General features: G+C 41.9%; 1 protein-coding gene across 2 annotated transcripts; it reads left to right on the top strand.

Annotated features, from left to right (window-relative positions):
• The first annotated feature begins 2,484 nt into the window (after positions 1-2,484).
• LOC131136639 (potassium voltage-gated channel subfamily A member 3) lies at positions 2,485-8,031 on the top strand. 2 transcript variants are annotated; one of them, XM_058083737.2, is made up of 3 exons: positions 2,485-5,154; positions 7,143-7,215; positions 7,299-8,031. In XM_058083737.2, exon 1 carries the CDS (start codon positions 2,744-2,746, stop codon positions 4,325-4,327), a length of 1,584 nt encoding a protein of 527 aa, XP_057939720.2. In that variant the 5' UTR covers positions 2,485-2,743; the 3' UTR covers positions 4,328-5,154; positions 7,143-7,215; positions 7,299-8,031. The 2 variants fall into 2 exon arrangements, with proteins under 2 accessions (XP_057939720.2, XP_057939721.2); XM_058083738.2 differs by having other exon boundaries at positions 7,143-7,219.
• The last annotated feature ends 11,885 nt before the right edge of the window (positions 8,032-19,916 follow it).

Here is a 19,916-nt window from a genome sequence, read left to right as displayed (position 1 = left end):
CTTCAGCTGTCTGGGTTGTCCTTCCTGCGAAATGACCTACTTCCACCCGCCTCCCTCGACATGTTTCCGAGCTACTTTCAATGCCTCTGTGGCGTTCAAGTGCAAGCAAGGGTATAGCACAGTTTTGTAGGTTAATTTGGGAGTTTGGGTCGTTCTATAATTAGTTTGAAGTGTAGAAGCCTGTTAAGAGGCCCTTTAGTTCTGTCCCCGTAAAGCGACTGACCCTTTTTTTGAACTTGAATGTGGCCTCAATACGCAAGCAGGCTAAGTGAACGTTTTGGTTAGAGGTAACATGATTGTAAATGCCTTCGTTTGATATTTATTGATAAAGGTAATATTGATAAATAAATGGGTATTTTAAGGGTCGTTCACAAAAATGAACTAGTTCTTTTGACCCGTTCGTTCATGACTGACACACCAGTAGAGCTAACCATCGTTTTATTTATTTACCTTTGTGACTACAGCGGCTTTTTGCTGCTTTTGTTGCTTTGAATTCATCAGTTTTGCTTTGTTTTTTAAGAATGTAGCAAACATTTTTATTTTCATACATTTGAATTTTGTTGCCCTCGTTCACTTTCATTGTTTTTCTTGTTTTATTTAATCATAAAAATGATTATTCCTAAACTAACTATATACAGTATGTGTGCATGTATTTATTATGACCAGTTTCAGTTCCACTTATTTGCATTCTACTGTTGGAATAGTTGAATAAAATGTTTAGTTTCAAATATGTAATGTTCATATTTTTGTATTACACTACATCTTGATATATTTGATGATGTCATGTGACTTCCCCTGTTAATCTAGAAAACCGTCAAAGACATACAACATGGTGTGTTCATGAAGGTTTTATGACAGATATTAAAATCAGTTATATTGGTAATAATGGTGTTGGTTACCAACTAGGTAATATGAAAAAAATATGAAATTAATAATTCTACTCGGTTAGTCGGTCTTTTTCATTGTTGGGCGATTAACGAGTCAAGTTTTAGTCATTTTTATTTTATTTTCATCGCACAAATCCACAACCGTTCACCTTCTTACACCCACACAGGGGTGCACACTCAAGTTCTCGGCATACTTGTACCGATACTTCATGTACTAGAACTTGTATTAGTATAATGAGATACTGTATTATTGAGTACAGTGGTAACATGGCAGACTTTTTAAAGACGGTCCCTCAGCATTCATTCATTCATTCATTCATTTTCTACCTCTTTTCCCAGCTGTCTTCGGGCGAGAGGCGGGGTACACCCAATCACAGGGCACATATAGACAAACAACCATTCACACTCACATTCATACCTATGGACAATTTGGAGTCGCTAATTAACCTAGCATGTTTTTTTGGAAATGTGGGAGGAAACCGGAGTACCCGGGGAAAACCCACGCATGCACGGGGAGAACATGCAAACTCCACACAGAGATGGCCGAGGGTGGGGAATGACAAAATAAGAAGCTAAAAAGTTACCACTTCCACACAAAATAGGAGGAGAAGTCATTCATTCATTTTCTACCGCTTATCCTCACGAGGGATGGCAGAAGGTGCTGGAGCCTATCTCAGCAGTCTTCGGACAAGAGGCGGGGTACACCCTGGACTGGTGGCCAGCCAGCCAATCACAGGGCACATATATAGACAAACAACCATTCACACTCACATTCATACCTATGGACAATTTGGAGTCGCTAATTAACCTAGCATGTTTTTTTGAGAATGTGGGAGGAAACCGGAGTACCCGGAGAAAACCCACGCATGCACGGGGAGAACATGCAAACTCCAACACAGAGATGGCCGAGGGTGGAATTGAACCCTGGTCTCCTAACTACTCGACCGCCGTGCAGCCGTCATCAAAGTCAGCAGATACAAGCAATTAGATTTTTAGCTGCCGTGAACTGAGAATGAATAAAAATGACCAAATTGAGTAATAATGTTTATTATTTAGTTGCAGTCACTTTTGTGTTTGTTTTTTTGTTTCAGCACCTTGGACAGCAGTACCCAAAGGTTCAGGAAACCTCTGCAGTTTTGATTGGAAATGTGCAGATGTGAAAGATGTGAATTAAAAGTACTGTTTTCTATATGTTTATTCATCATATATGATCAGATATTGGTGATATTGTGTCGCAGGGGGAGATAGTTATAGATTCAACATGGAGGGACAAAGGAGGGGGGGTTGCATAGCTGTTTTTTTTTCTTTAATTGTGCCTTCAATGCAGAGTTGTTGTAAAAAAAAAAAATAGTTTTTTGTCCAAGTAAACCGTGAATGCATCACTCATACACGGGTTTGTGTTCACGAAAATCAAGCCCAAATCCACGGCGTCACGCGTGATCGTGTAATAAGTCAGAGATGAGTGACGTCCCGTGTGTAATATCTATAAGCAGCGACCTTGTTTTAAAGGAGAGGCGGGAGACGAGCGCGCGCAACAGACGAGGGCGCGACGGGGCGGCGGACACGCCCCAAATATCACGGAGGAAGTTGAATTCACGGGAGACTGTTGCTTTCCGTTCGGCTATTGGCCGAGAACCGGGGACACGCACCCGGCAGCGGTTTGTTTATAACCGTCACGTCTCCCGTGGTGGGCGGGAACAACAACAAGAGGGAGTGAGAAAGGAGAGGAGGAGAGGAGGAGGAGGAAAAAGGAGACACCAGGCTGTGGCGGCGGCGGCGGCGGCTACGGCGGCTGCGGAGCGGGGGTCCACGTCGGGGGCGAGGCGGCCGCCCTGTGTACGCGTCGTGAGCCGCGCATGGACGACCACCTGAGCCTCCTGCAATCCCCGCCGCCGAGCGCGACCAAAACACGGGGCGACAACCTCGTCAACCACGGATACACGGACGCGGACTCGGACTCGGACGTCATGACCGTCGTGGCGTGCGACAACATGCTGGAGGAGTCGGCAGCCCTCCCGGGCCACCATTCCCTGGACCGCTACGAACCCGACCACGAGTGCTGCGAAAGGGTCGTCATTAACATTTCCGGGTTGCGATTCGAGACCCAGCTCAAGACTCTGTCCCAGTTCCCGGAGACCCTTCTCGGGGACCCTAAGAAACGAATGAGGTATTTCGACCCTCTCAGGAACGAGTACTTCTTTGACCGGAACCGACCCAGCTTTGACGCCATTCTGTACTACTACCAGTCAGGGGGGCGAATCCGGAGACCCGTGAACGTCCCCATTGATATCTTCTCCGAGGAAATCCGCTTTTACGAACTCGGCGAGGAGGCCATGGAGAAGTTCCGTGAGGACGAGGGCTTCATCAAGGAAGAGGAGCGTCCGTTGCCGGAGAACGAGTTCCAGAGACAAGTATGGCTGCTTTTCGAGTACCCGGAGAGCTCGGGACCGGCTCGCGGCATCGCGATCGTATCCGTCCTGGTCATTCTCATTTCGATTGTAATCTTCTGCTTGGAGACGCTACCTGAATTCAGGGACGAGAACCGGGATCCGATCGCTATGGCGCCGGTGATTAACGGCACAATCCCGTATTTTGTGAGCCCCTTCTCGGACCCCTTCTTTGTGGTGGAGACTTTGTGTATTATTTGGTTCTCGTTTGAGCTCCTGGTGCGGTTCTTCGCCTGCCCTAGCAAAGCAACGTTCTCCAAGAACATCATGAACATTATCGATATCGTCGCTATCATTCCGTACTTCATCACCTTGGGTACGGAGCTAGCGGAGAGGCAAGGTAACGGACAGCAGGCCATGTCCTTGGCAATCCTGCGCGTTATCCGCCTGGTTCGAGTGTTCCGCATCTTCAAACTCTCACGTCACTCCAAAGGGTTGCAGATCCTGGGTCAGACCCTCAAAGCCAGCATGCGAGAACTGGGTCTGCTTATCTTCTTCCTGTTTATCGGCGTCATTCTCTTCTCCAGCGCCGTCTACTTCGCAGAGGCCGACGACCCCGACTCGGGATTCAACAGCATCCCGGACGCGTTCTGGTGGGCGGTGGTCACCATGACGACGGTGGGCTACGGCGACATGCACCCGGTCACCATCGGGGGCAAGATCGTTGGCTCTTTGTGCGCCATCGCCGGCGTTCTCACCATCGCTTTGCCGGTTCCTGTCATCGTGTCCAATTTCAACTACTTCTACCACCGAGAAACCGAAGGCGAGGAGCAGGCTCAGTATCTCCACGTCGGGAGTTGCCAACCTCTGGCCGAGTCCGAGGAGCTCAGGAAGACGCGTTCGTCTTCGTCGCTCAGCAAGAGCGAGTACATGGTCATCGAGGAGCACGGCGTCAACTGCGCTTTTAAGTCGCAGCCGAACCACTCGCCCGCCGCGCAGAACAGCTCTCAGAACTGCGTCAACATCAACAAGAAGATCTTCACCGATGTATAAACGACATTGTGATGGGACGTTACAAAAAAAGGAGACAAGGTCCGGTTTGTTGGGCTTCAGAGAATTAGAATCCACGTGCGCTCTTAGCGGGCGTATTTATCGCAACAGGTAGAAACGGACGCTAATGACTGCTAATGTACGACCTTCACGTTGTAGTAACAAGCGTTGTGATTCGTCCGTCGTAGCCAATGTACAATATTCACAATCGGTGTGCTCAATGTGTCTTTAAACACACGTAACGTCTGTAAAAAAAAAAAAAAAATCAATTAGACCGTTCTGTACTATGCCTTTATCGTGCGTTAAAGTCTAGTCAAAAGTGTCATCGAAATCAAACCCCGCCCCCTTTCCCCCCACCTCCGTCGCCGCCATATTTAATCTACAAAGCGCTCATCATTCACTCAAGACGGGTGAGGGGAAAAAGATAGAGCCCCCTTCTCTTTGGATGTCTCAAATATAGCCCGCTGTGATGCAATCTCCATGGCGACGCCGGTTTCCGAGGTAACCCCAACCACCGTTGCCATGGCGCTCCTGTTTCCACAGAAACCTCCCAGATGGCATTGGAAGCTATAGCCGAGATTATCGCCAAAATAGCGAAATAGTCTTCAAGGACGCTAACAAGCTCATCGAAATTGAATGTGACGATCAAATCCCTGCCGGCCTTAACCCAGAGAGTACGCCCCCCCCCCACCCCCCCGCTATTCCGATCCGAGGGATGGCAATGAAAAAAAATTCAAGGATTATGAATGGGAAACGTGTTGTGTCTGGCTGCTGGTCTGCACTACCGATGGCGACCAGCAGAGGCTGCTCTTCTCCCACCAATGGCACCGGTGAGTTCCATTGACTTGTTGTTATCCTTTCACAACCACAAATATATACACACTGACTTTATAGAGCTGTCAAACATGTTTTTTATTATTAATATAGAAAAGCTAGGTTAGTTTTTGTTTTTGTGAGGCTCATTTGATGTCTTTCACCTTGAGCTGACTTTGTGTACGAACAACACAGCCCACCTTGCACGTCTCATCGCTGCCCCCTGGTGGTCATTTTTAGTCTGCCAGCAAGAACAGGTGGCTCATGTCTCCTCTGTGACCTCAACATGAAATGTCCTTGACATGTTTAGATGCAAAGAGATAGCTTTGTGTTTCTACATAATAATCTTTCTTAAAACAACAACGTCTAATTTGCATCCTTAGTTGGAGCTCATAACATAATAAGTATGCGTACTGAAAAGGAAGTATTAGTGAGAAGGAACAACATGTAAAATATAATATAAATAATAATAATATTATATAAAATTTGTAAAATATGGTCAGACAATATTGTGTTCAAACTTGCAAAACTAACCTTAGTCATGTTTATATTATTATGAATTATTTTTTTTATTTCCTGCCTTGGAACAGTAAACAGAGGCTGTGTCTCACATTGAATACCGCCGTTAGGAAACCTATTTAATTCTTATAATAATAATCATTTTTATAAATTACTATAATTTATTATAAATTACTAATATTTATTATTAATTATTGGCAATTATTATCAACTGTTATTAATTGTTAATGATAATAATGATTATATTATTAATTATTATCAATCATTATAAGTTATTATAAATTACTATAATTTATTATAAATTAATATTTATAATAAATTATTGTTAATTATGATCAACTACATCTATATTATTAATTATTATTAATTATTGTTAATTATTATTATTATTAATTGTTATTAATTATTATTAGTTGTTATTAATTGTTATTAATTATTATTAATTGTTATTAATTATTATTAATTATTATTAATTATTATTAATTATTAATTATTATTAATTATTATTAATTATTATTAATTATTATTAATTATTATTAATTATTATTATAAACATGATTAATATTTCGACACGCCACATGCATCAAGCAATCAGCGCCAAGTGTCCACCAAGTGGAACCAAATGTCGCAAACAATCCGCCTATTGGAATCCACTGGAAAGTAATGGCGCGAGCCAAGTGATGCCAATGATGCTAGGAGTGATGCCAGTTGGTGCCAGTTCGCGCCAAAGATTATGTGATAGCCACGTAGTAACTGGCTGTGGTGCCGAATTAACGGCAACTTGGCAACATGCCGAGCGAACATTAATTTGGCACGCCGAAGCATGAATAATGTTTATTAATAATAATTAATAATAATTAATAATAATTAATAATAATTTATAATAATTTATAATAATTTATAATAATTTATAATAATTTATAATAATTTATAATAATTTATAATAATTTATAATAATTTATAATAATGATTATTATTATAAATAAATGAAATAGGTTTACTGCTAGTGGTATTCAATGTGAGACACAGCCTCTGTTTACTGTTTCAAGGCAGGAAATAAAAAAAATATATAATTATAATAATTTCTCAGGTGACATAAAATCCCCACGAGAGTCGACTGTACCTGTCGTCCGTCCACTGTGATCGGTCATTAGTAAACGACAACAGGCTGGGATGGTCTGACGAGGATACAAAGTAGCGACTTTGTAGCGACTGCGTGGCTCAAAGGCAGCGTGGCAGGACGCACTTCCTGTCGTCTCGTCTCTTGACACATTTTGACGAGACAGTTTGGCGTCTGTGTGTTTTTTTTTGTCTTAGTTTTTTTGTCAGACTGGCACCACTCAAGTGGGTCTCGCTGTTACGTGCTGGGCTTGTTAATATACTAGATATACTAGAAATACTACACTATTCAGATAATAAAACTATGGACTGTATAATAATAATAATAATAATAATAAGAAAGTATGTCAACTTCCCAACTTCCCAGCCACTCTTCCAGGTGGGAGCTGCTATCCAGGTGGTCTGGAACTCTTGACTCTCCCTAGTAGACTGTCTCTTTTGTAGGTAACATCACTCTGAGTCATACACCGAAAATATATCAAAATTAATATTTTCTAATATTCTTTGTGTTGTGTCTCTGCAGGGGTACAGTAACAGTATTCCTTTGGACCTTAAGAACTGACATAATTCCTCCAGAGATCAACATATCCGATTCCCTCAGCAGCTCCAACCCTGCCAGTCCATCGTCTTGTAGACCAAAAATAAAAATGCCGGATGAAACATATACAAATATTGTATATCTATATCATATCTAGCATCATATCTCTGTTTTAGAACTGCGTTCTGTTTTGCTCCGGTTGAGCATCGACGATTATGCAGTAAAAAAATCCATATCCCTTTATGCTTTATGAATCCCACCAATGAATCTCACATGCATATCTATATACGATATTCATATTTGTGGGAACCGAGCAATGACTGATCAAATAAATCTACTGATAAAAACTGTGATACAAAAATACAAAAAGACTGTTAGCCATATGCCTTTGTTAGCTGAGTGTGCTCCGTATTGCTAACGTACAAAAACACAGACATGTATGTTACATGTTACATGTATGTGACGGTCGCTGCTGTTCCCCTGATCTACACTGGAAGCTGGATGGTAAAAACATGCTAAAAGTGGTGCAAAAGTCAGGGGAAGGTAGTATTTGTATTTGTCAGTATTTGTTCTGTCTTACTGTGTACTGTCTTAAACATGACCAATATGACAACATATATAGTAGCAATGTCTTTCTTTGCCACAAGCTGTGCCTGCTGTCAATCATTTATTAAGAATTTGAACTGGACTTTTTTTTTGCTTTGCCAGATTGCTGCGGCGAAAGGTCTTTGTTTTTGGTTTTTATTCAAAAGGATTTGATTAAAGGACTATTATTATTACTCATTATTTGGTTTTCCTATGAATTACCCTTTGTATGGAATCATGCACAGCTAGACCCGAGACCCGAGTTCAATTCCACCCTCGACCATGTGGAATGTGCATGTTCTCCCTGTGTATGCATGGGTTTTCTCCGGGTACTCCGGTTTCCTCCCACATTCCAAAAACATGCTAGGTTAATTAGCGACTCCAAATTGTCCATAGGTATGAATGTGAGTGTGAATGGTTGTTTGTCTATATGTGCCCTGTGATTGGCTGGCCACCAGTCCAGGGTGTACCCCGTCTCTCGGCCGAAGACAGCTAAGATAGGCTCTGCAACCCCCCAAGACAGCTGGGATAGGCTCTGCAACCCCCCAAGACAGCTGGGATAGGCTTCAGCAACCCCAAAGACAGCTGGGATAGGCTCCAGCAACCCCCAAAGACAACTGAGACAGGCTTCAGCAACACCAAAGACAGCTGGGATAGGCTCCAGCAACCCCCAGACAGCTGGGATAGGCTCCAGCAACCCCCGAAGACAGCTGAGATAGGCTCCAGCAACACCAAAGACAGCTGGGATAGGCTCCTACAACCCGCCAAGACAGCTGGGATAGGTTCCAGCAACTCCAGAAGACAGCTGGGATAGGCTGCAGCAACCCCCCAAGACAGCTGGGATAGGCTCCAGCAACCCTTGAAGACAGCTGGGATAAGCTCCAGCAACCCAAAGACAGCTGGGATAGGCTCCAGCAACCCTTGAAGACAGCTGGGATAAGCTCCAGCAACCCAAAGACAGCTGGGATAGGCTCCAGCAACCCTTGAAGACAGCTGGGATAAGCTCCAGCAACCCAAAGACAGCTGGGATAGGCTCCAGCAACCCCCGAAGACAGCTGGGATAGGCTCCAGCAACCCCCGAAGACAGCTGGGATACTCTCCAGCAACCCAAAGACAGCTGGGTTAGGCTCCAGCAACCCCCGAAGACAGCTGGGATAGGCTTCAGCAACCCTAAAGACAGCTGGGATCGGCTCCTGCAACCCGCCAAGACAGCTGGGATAGGCTCCAGCAACCCCAGACAGCTAAGATAGGCTCCAACAACCCCCAAAGACAACTGGGATAGGCTCCAGCAACCCAAAGACAGCTGGGTTAGGCTCCAGCAACCCCCGAAGACAGCTGGGATAGGCTTCAGCAACCCTAAAGACAGCTGGGATCGGCTCCTGCAACCCGCCAAGACAGCTGGGATAGGCTCCAGCAACCCCAGACAGCTAAGATAGGCTCCAACAACCCCCAAAGACAACTGGGATAGGCTCCAGCAACCCAAAGACAGCTGGGTTAGGCTCCAGCAACCCCCGAAGACAGCTGGGATAGGCTCCAGCAACCCAAAGACAGCTGGGTTAAGCTCCAGCAACCCCCGAAGACAGCTGGGATAGGCTCCAGCAACCCCAGAAGACAGCTGAGATAGGCTTCAGCAACACCAAAGACAGCTGGGATAGGCTCCAGCAACCCCCAAAGACAGCTGGGTTAAATTAAAATCCCAAATGTCCATGTATGTTCTTATTCAATCATTCAACTATATCCAAATATGCTAACATATCTTCAGGTGTGTGAGACATCTGACCAGACGTAGATTGTTCCCTATTTGCAACAACGGAGCGATGCTGGTGTCAGAGCAGAGATTTATGGTTGCGAGGTTCTGATGATGCTGTTGCTAGTGCCTCCACATAAACGAGCCTGCTGATTGGCTGGTCTCCCGTAGTATTCAGCCACAGGCAAAGGAGACCTGGCAGAACTCCCACTTCAGACATACGCCTGCAAATGCAGAGCGGAACGTCTTGCATCTTCATGTTCAAGGGCAGAGCTTACTAAAGTACGTACATTATATTATACACAGTATACACGGTATTTGGGTTCTACCAGCAGTCATCTCAGTTTCTTATGTCAAAACCAAACAGACACACGACAAGGAGGGTGAGAATGTGAAATGAACTGAGACGGTGCTACACGCCCTTCGGGATGACACATGACTTTGCGTGACCTTTAAGTCTATACCGCTATCATTCCATTTCAAAGGTTTCATCTTTTTTTATTCACCGCTAAATCAACGTATTTCAAGCTTTGGTTTGTTTCACAATAGATGAAAATATGAGCTGGAAACCTCATATTACAAATATATTACAAAACATAAGGTGGCCGGAAATATTTCAGTATTGAACAAAGCAAAAATTTGTTCTCAATCAGAAATCACTCCACACTCTTTATTGCTCTCTGCTTCTACCATATCTTACTTATTGTGTGGAAATATGGGCTAATAACTATAAAAACAATCTTCACTCGCTAAATGTACTGCAAAAAAGGTCAGTAAGGATAATTCATAATGCCGCCTACAGAGAACATACTAACTCCTTGAGCTTGAACTCCAGCAAAGGGTTTTGCACAGCACACCCTGCATTACCAGGCAGCATTAATATTGCATTTTAAGTTTCTTCTCTGACCTCTAAAGCGGTTGATGCATTGACTGTCTGAGTCCAGGACTAACAAACTGAAAGTGAAACCACAGCCGTAATCAATAGTCTGCTTCGGTGCTAAGGACACATCTCACCATGACTTGCTGGCTATTCTCAACAGGTTAGTAGAACAGCGACTTCCGAGGACAATATCTATATCGATTACCGTGAAAGGACGACATATTTGAATAATACACAGAAATGTACAGTATTGCTACTAGTGAAAGGAAAGTAATACAACTAATGTGTGCACTGATGCTGAGAGTGTGATGCTCGTCCGTGAGTTCTCACCTGCTGTAGCAGCAGTAGAGGTCATGGAGGACGTGGCTCCTCCCCTGCGGTGCGCAGGAGTTGGATCTGCGCCCTCGTCTTTGTGTGTCTCCTACATGTACCCCTCCTCCAACTGCCCTCATTGTATAGATAATGATGAACGTTTCATGGGTTTCATGCACAATGATAATCAGAAATATACAGCATGTAAATGTGCACACATATATATATAGAAATTATCATATAAATTGGCTGTAGTCAACAGTATATACATCACATTATATCTCATTTGTCCTCTTGATAACGTACTATGGTTCCGTCTGGTCTCGGTGACAGAACACAAAACCGAATCAGTGGATCCCATGATGATGTTTGGCATAATCTGAAGGTGAAAATATGCTGGAAACAGAAAAAATACTCTACTTTCCCTCAAAATGTGTTTTTGTATTATTCCATGCTACCTATAGTATAAGAATTGTGTTCAATTTCAGTTAGCAGTACACAGACAGTGGTAACGGTAACCTGCAATGACTGGCAAAGACATTAGGTAGACTTGCACAGGAGCACAAGAGCGGCATCAAGCAATCCTGCATGTATGGCGGACATGAGTCGTACATAAAATATTACTCCCCTTTTGTTATGTTGCAGTATGCACCTCGCAATTTTAAACTTGTTTCATTTTTTTTGGTTCAAGACAGCGGGCACCATTGTGCATCAGTCACTGTTTTGGGTGGTTTGGCTGGTGAAATAAAGTCAGTTGGAAAACGGCTTGTAGTACTTTTTGAGAAAAATTGATAGAATGTGGCCATCCATGTGCTTGTAGCAATATTTTGTCATTAGTACATCTTTGGAAATAGTTTTTTAAAAATACTGTAAAATGGGGTAATAAGGCACAATTTTAGGGAAAAAATTTTTTTTAACGATTTGTTCAAGAAAAAACAATTTTTTGGAATTTGGCCCATCATTTCCAGTCTTTATATGAAACATGAACACATGTTTCTTTCCCTTTTCTGTGCATTTTGCCGCTGACAACGAGTTAATATGAGCTAGCTAGCAACGGATGTCATAGAAAATATTTTGATGCTAAAAACCGTACATAAAATATTACTTCCCTTTCGTTATGTTGCAGTATGCACCTTGCAATTTTAAACTTGTTTCATAACAACAAAGTATTTTTTTTTCCAAGACAGCGGGCACCATTGTGCATCAGTCACTGTTTTGGGTGGTTTGGCTGGTGAAATAAAGTGAGTTGGAAAACTGCTTGTAGTACTTGTTGAGAAAAATTGATAGAATGTGGTTGTAGCAATATTTTGTCATTAGTACGTCTTAGGAAATAGTTTTTTTTTAAATACTGTAAAACGGGTCTTTGGGGTACTAAGGGACAATTTTCGGGAAAATTTTTTTTGAACGATTTGTTCAAGAATATATGCTTCTTTGAAAAAAAAACACTTTTTTGGAATTTGGCCCATCATTCCCAGTCGTTATATGAAACATGAACACATATTTCTTTCCCTTTTCTGTGCATTCTGGCGCTGACAACGAGTTAATATGAGCTAGCTAGCAACGGATGTCATAGAAAATATTTTGATGCTAAAGCCCTCACAAAAAAACCTTTCTCAGCATCATTCACAGATGGAAGAGTGGATACCTAGCTAACTATTTTGCTACAAAGACTCAAAAAGATGCTAGTTTGCCGTCAGGACTGGGGCACACGTCTTGTGCTGGAAGACACAGCCATCCCAATAAGAACGGAGATCGTAGTTGCTGTTGCCAGAACTAGCAATGTGTATCAATGTGCCGAGAAAAGATGTTTGGATAGTTTTTTTGGATGAACATTCAGATTATTTATGGCACAAAAACAACACAGTGGTCCTGTGATCCATATTGCAATCAAACCCCGTAATGATGAATTATAATTGCCAAAAATGATATACACGACTGGAACCAATCAGAATGACTGTTGCTACCAGAGGTAAATCATAGCTTGTGGCTTCGGATGGACGTTCCACTCGGTATGAATTCCTTCCAAATGTCCATTCTCTAAATGCCCTTCACCCCAGCACTCGCGGAGCGTACCATATACTGTAGATCATCCGTAGGATGATGAAATCGAGCGCAGGTTCCCACCGGTCGGCCATTTAAAAATTAGCCTTTCTTCATTGATATTCAAGGAGCACGTCGGTTTAAGAGTTTCCGGCCATCAATCTTCCCGATTATGTAAAGAGTCACTTGCTCTCAACAGACACCTTCAGTCCGAGTGTAAAATCATTATTAGCGGCTCTTTTCTCGGTGAGCTAATGTTGCATTCCCCGTGGTCCTATGTCATCATCTTCATCAGTATGGTGACACTTTGATTGGAGTAGGATTGGGTATCATGGAGAACCTGTCCTTGGATTGTACAGAACAACGGCACAAGGAGGATCTATATGGGGGTTTGGAAATGAGGTATACATCTCTGCGGGATCTTTATCGTTCATGTTTGATTCCCCTTTACTTGGAGACGTATCTGGGTTTCCACCTGTCCTATTTCCAAGCAGCGGAGGGAAGATTTAATCGCTGTAAACTCTTGTATAAATTCCATCAACTGTACTTCGTGATTGCATTACCGTCCTATGAGCGCATGCCCTCATGTTCCTAATAGGTCTGGGCGGTAATTAGTGGGCTGTGATACAGTAAACAGGTCTGTAAATAATCACAGCATTGTCAGCAGCTCTGCTAATTCGATTTTGTACTGTAGGCTACAGCCTCCGGATTGTACACAAAGAGGCCTTTTTAAGGTACAATTTGATTTTTTTCACTTCAAAAAATGTCAAAAAAGAGTCAATTTCTGCGTCTAAATGTCAAAATTACGAAAATGAACCAACCCCAATACCCTAATACTCGGGATGTTCCGATCCCTGCTGATATCGATCCCCATAATCCATGAGTGAAATCATCCGATACCGATCACATACATGCAGTAAAAAGTTGAAATGTACTACAGGCTATATTAGACGTCACCAAGGTTTTTTCTTGTGAGAGATAAAGAGATAGAGTTAGTTTTAGCCACCTCTGCTGGGTCCCTCCAGTTGCATCCGCTGCCTTCTGAACGGCAGTTGAAGCCGACTCCGTCTTCTGTGGCCGGAGAGGAGATACAATATCAACGTGATATCAAGCGCAGCGTTCCTCCTCTAGTCTTCTCACATTATTAACTGAAAACCGGAATAAAAAGCAGTTTTAGCCACCTCTGCTGGGTCCCTCCAGTTGCATCCGCTGCCTTCTGAACGGCAGTTGAAGCCGACTCCGTCTTCTGTGGCCGGAGAGGAGATACAATATCAACGTGATATCAAGCGCAGCGTTCCTCCTCTAGTCTTCTCACATTATTAACTGAAAACCGGAATGAAAAGCAGTTTTAGCCACCTCTGCTGGGTCCCTCCAGTTGCATCCGCTGCCTTCTGAACGGCAGTTGAAGCCGACTCTGTTTTCCTTGGCCGGAGAGGAGATACAATATCAGCGTGATATCAAGCGCAGTACAAAAGTTCACTCGTCACACAACCAAAGTTCCTCCTGCACGAAAAATGCTACATAGTATCTGCATGCTAATCCATGACTGAAATCGCCCGATACCGATCACATACATACATGCAGTAAAAAGTTGAAATGTACTACTGGATATGTTAGACGTCACCAAGGTTTTTTCTTGTCAGAGATACTTTACAAAATTAAAATGGCCGTTTATTTTCCTCGCTTATTTCAAGCCAACCAAAACCAAAATATTTGTTTTACCAGAACTGCTGGTATCCACAACTCACCTTCGGTATTCCACAAAGCATCCATGTCTAGTCTTCTCATGTTATTAACTGAAAACCGGAATAAAAAGCAGTTTTAGCCACCTCTGCTGGGTCCCTCTACCCGCATCCGCTGCCTTCTGAACGGCAGTTGAAGTCGACTCTGTTTTCCTTGGCCGGAGAGGAGATATCAGCGTGATATCAAACGCAGTGCAAACGCTCACTCGTCACACAACCAAAGTTCCTCCTGCACGAAAAGTGCTAGCGGTACTCAATCCAAAAAATTTTGTCCACTCTTGCAAGTACAGCAGGTTGGGATCGGGGATTTATAGCCACTGATTGGTAAGTATCGGCCGATACCATACTTTTGCACCGATATCGCCCGATCAATCGTAGCTGATGTTCGGACTTACTACTTTCGCAATAAATGAGTTTTTTCTTTTTACTCTAATTATTTTTGAGTCCCTGAAGAACACATCCTGAAGCTAATTATTAATTAATTTGGATAAATACTAATTTGGAAAATAAATACTACCTCGCATCCTTTTCACATCAATTGCAGTACATGTACTCACTTCCTGTATTCCGTAAGGTAATACAACAGTTAAGCTAGTTTATAAGTTCATCTTGAAGCCGTTTGTTTTGCTGGGTCTGCTCACACAAACACGGTGCATAAGTACAAGTACATTAGTAAAATAATTATCCCCGGGTAATAAATTACAAAGGGATTACGTTTTGACTGCGCATTAGGTGATGATTCCCCTTTAACGCACTGGAGCGTCGGGAAAGAAAGGAGGGAGAGCAGCAGTGCGGGGCGAGGCGCGCCATGCAGAAGCTTAGTATGCGCCGCGATGCCCAACCGCACACCCACGCATCTCCACAACGGTGGATGGAAGTGACAGATGAGAGACGGGGGGGTGGGAATAGCAGGCTGCTGCTCCACATGGAGTCAAGTAAAAGGCAAAGAAGGATAAATACGAAGGCTCGCCACCGCCGATGCGATGGACCGCTTTAAGAGGAACCAAACCGGATAACATTTCATGCATCAAGAGGGTGAATTCCTGCATGTCGTTAGCTCCAATAATAACACATAACGCTGTAATGTGGATTGGTTAGTGCATGAAGATACTGTAACTGACGGCTAAGCATGTTTAGCACCCGTCACTTCCAACTAACTCACCGGCGTCTGCCAGTCAACATCAACAAATGACACAGTGCATGAGCTTTAGCTGATGTGCCCGCAATGCCTGACTCGGGTTGGTGGGTAATTGGTTATGAACACTTCCATGATGTGCATTATTATCTGTGTGGTCATGGATATTCCCTACGGGGGGAAAGTACTTCATGTATACCAGGGGTCTCAAACTCAATTTACTTGGGGGCCACTGGAGCTAGGGTCTGGGCAAGACTGGGCCGCATCAGGTTTTCCAAAAATGTATTTATTAAAAACAGAAAAATATGCAAACTTTTTCAGTGCTTTGGTTCCGATTTTCTACAATAAAAGCTCTGATAAAACATTCCACTGTTCTCAAATATCTTCATTTTTATTTTTCTGCACAAAATAAGATGAAAATAAATAAACAAATCCAGAAAAAAGAAAATCAATCAATCAGTAATAAATAAATATAATAATAATAATAATAATAATAAAACACGAAATAATAAAAACTTAATAAACCACATATAGTTGGTGGGTAGACACATGCTAACTCGCAAACTAGAGAGCTAGCCACCTAAACGGTAGCCTTCAAGTTATTTCCTTTCAACTTAAATAGCCAAAAAACTTACCACTTCCACACGGATAGGGAGGACAACTATTAACAGTTATTTAACCTTTAACATGAACATGAATCAAACGTAAAAACAGAAAAATATACAAACTTTTTCAAGCTCTGATAAAACATTCCACTGTTCTCAAATATTTTCATTTTTATATTTCTGCACAAAATAAGATGAAAAATAAATAAATCAAGAATAAAGAAAATCAATAATAATAATAAAAATAATAATAATAACAAAACGGCAAATAATAAAAACTTAAGAAAGCACATATAGTTGGTGGGTAGACAAATGATTTTTTTCAGATTAAAATGAACAAAGCATTATTAGAGCCCTGTAGACATGACAAAACACGACTATAGTCACATTTATACTCTTTTTATTTACAACATATTGCGCAACTGCAGGGTCTTGAGACACATGCTAACTCGCAAACTAGACAGCTAGCCACCTAAACGGTAGCCTCCAAGTTTATTTCCTTTCAACTTAAATAGCCAAAAAACTTACCACTTCCACACGGATAGGGAGGATAACTATTAACAGTTATTTAACCTTTAACATGAACATGAATCAAACGTAACAATTTTTTCTGGGCGGGCCGCACTAACATTAAACTTTCATATCAAGGCGGGGGCCTCAAACTAGTGTCCTGCGTGCCACATTTGGCCCGCGGGCTGCATGTTTTTTTTGTTGTTTTTTTTTTTGTTTGTTTGTTTTTTGAGACCCCTGATGTATACGAATGTCTATCATTCTGTGAATGATGTGAATCTGCTTTTCGTCCTTGATTGGAATCTAAAGTATACACCATGACATCAGCATCCCACCGACAGCCTTCCTTATTCCAGTCTGCTGACATAAGACTAGAAGATATGTGGTGCTCCATCTGCGCTCGCTGTTGCTAAATAAAAACATTTCAAAAAGTTGCTCATGCTTGTAGTTTCATTCAACCCATGCAACAGCACGACTCCAACCTGGAGCTTTTTTTTTACGGCTGCATCAGAAGGACGTAACTCCTGCATCCTCATCCCTTGTGCTCTCTCCCGCTCCCCCCCCCCTATGCTGCCTTGCTGCAGAGACAGAGTTTTCGGTGATGTATGGCTGGAAGTAAAGGGAAGAAACCGCTTGGACGGGAAGGGATGACTTTGATACGTGTGCCGGGCGTGTTGTGCATCACTACTGTGCAGATCAACCAAGCCAAATAACACAGGTAGGTCGTTGTAGTATTAATTACTGCAAAATGCATATTTGTCACAATTAGAAATCATTTTACAACCTTACTTCTTATCACTCCTTATACTTCAACTTGCTGATATAGTTCATCTTCAAACAGCTAAAATAATGCATAAGGCTAAAAGTAAAGAAACGACACTGAAAGGACTTTGCAACTTAGCAAAAAATTATACTCTTTGATATAGTTGAACCATATGAATTGCTTGTGAGAAAATAAATGTCACAAACAGCAATTCTATAACATAACAGTGAAAGATGACCTATTAAAGGAAATATCATTATCCACCTGGTACTTTTACAATCAGTAACTGTTACATTTGTTCACTTCCTGCTTTCCATAATACAGTTTAAGGTTTTATTTGTTTTTTTGTTTTTTTATTAAAACATGGCTAAATGTACTGCAAAAAAAGGCCAGTAAGGATAATTCATAATGCCGCCTACACTGAACATACTAACTCCTTATTTCTAAAATCACAAATACTTCAACTTGCTGATATAGTTCATCTTCAAACAGCTAAAATAATACATAAGGCTAAAAATAAGCGATTAGCTAAAAATGTTATCCAATACTTCTCTACAAGAGAGGAGAAATATGATCTCAGGGAAGAAGTACATTTGAAACACTTATATGCTAGGACTACATTAAAAAGCCATAGGATTTCAGTACTTCTCGTACTTTGGTACGTGACAAAAATTTAAAAAAATTTTTTATATAAATTTTTGTGATTTTTTAGAAATTTTTAGAAGTTTTAGTACAATTTTAGTGATATTAGATAGAAAATAAAAATAAAAAATATATATTATGAAAGCAGGAAGTGAACAAATGTAACAGTTACTGATTGTAAAAGTACCAGATGGAGGGGTAGGATTTAATAAGCTTTGCTTCTTCCTACTCCTTTTGGACATGTGGAACTGGGAACTGATTATGGGATGCACTCAATTGTAATCTGATGCATGTTCAAATGAAATAAAACCATTACCATGTATATTAAACAACGTCACTAATCAGTAGTTTATTGGGCGTAAAGTCTGTGGTATCGCCTCATATGGTACAGTGATAGGAAAGTCATCTCAGTCGTTGTACGGAGCACTCAGCATATAATCAGATATGCTGGTTGTAATTGCAGCCCGCGAGAGCTTATACGGTATTACTGGATGGCGTATTGATCCGACAGCATGCTCCAATGAGAGGGAACTCATAACCTAATACTCAGACAAAGTGGAGCCAAAGTGTTCAAATGGTTCGGCCCCTCCTTGCTTCTGTTTTTCAAGTGTCCAGGCCTTGATTGTCTGCAGGAGCGTTTTAGGGGACACTATTAGTCTCAGAATTTTTGTCTTATTCTATGAAGTCATCATAAAACAAGCGTGCTACCAATACAATGTTCAATTTCAGTTAGCAATATACACAGACAGTGGTAACGGTAACCTGCAAGGACTGGCTACAATATTAGGTACACTTGCACAGGAGCACAAGAGCGGCATCAAACAATACCTGCATGTATGGCGGACATGAAATATTACTCCCGTTTTGTTATGTTGCTGTGCGCACCTTGCAATTTTAAAGCAAAGTTTTTTGTTTTTTTTTTTCAAGACAGCAGGCACCATTGTGCATCAGTCACTGTTTTGGGTGGTTTGGCTGGTGAAATGAAGTCAGTTGGAAAACTGCTTGTAGTACTTTTTGACAAAAATTGATAGAATGTGGCCATCCATGTGCTTGTCGCAATATTTTGTCATTAGTACGTCTTAGAAAATAGTTAAAACGGGGTTATAAGGGCCTTCGGGGTAACAAGGGACAATTTTCGATTTGTTCAAAAATATATGCTTCTTTGAAAATAACACTTTTTTGTAATTTGGCCCATCATTCCTAGTCCTTATATGAAACATGAACACATGTTTCTTTCCCTTTTCTGTGCATTTTGCTGCTGACAACGAGTTAATATGAGCTAGCTAGCAACGGATGTCATAGAAAATATTTTGATGCTAAAGCCCTCACAAAAACAAACTGTCTCGGCATCATTCACAGATGTCATCATAAAACAAGCGTGCTACCAACACTATCGGAATTGTGTTCAATTTCAGTTAGCAGGACACAAACAGTGGTAACGGTAACCTGCAATGACTGGCCACAACATTAGGTACACTTGCACAGGAGCACAAGAGCGGCATCAAGCAATCCTAAAAATATGACTCCCGTTTCGTTATGTTGCTGTGCGCACCTTGCAATTTTAAACTTGTTTCATAATGGCAAAGTATATATTTTTTTTCAAGACAGCGGGCACCATTGTGCATCAGTCACTGTTTCAGGT

The sequence above is a fragment of the Doryrhamphus excisus genome, linkage group LG17, assembly GCF_037039965.1.
Source record: "Doryrhamphus excisus strain RoL-2023G ecotype Guam linkage group LG17, RoL_Dexc_Guam_v1.1, whole genome shotgun sequence".
NCBI lineage: Eukaryota > Metazoa > Chordata > Actinopteri > Syngnathiformes > Syngnathidae > Doryrhamphus > Doryrhamphus excisus.
Note: the sequence above shows the minus strand (reverse complement) of the source record. Positions and strands in the feature narration are given on the sequence as shown.

What these genes read in the sequence shown, in the direction of transcription:
- LOC131136639 (XM_058083737.2), top strand. Translation starts at nt 2,744, where the DNA reads ATGGACGACCACCTGAGCCTCCTGCAATCCCCGCCGCCGAGCGCGACC.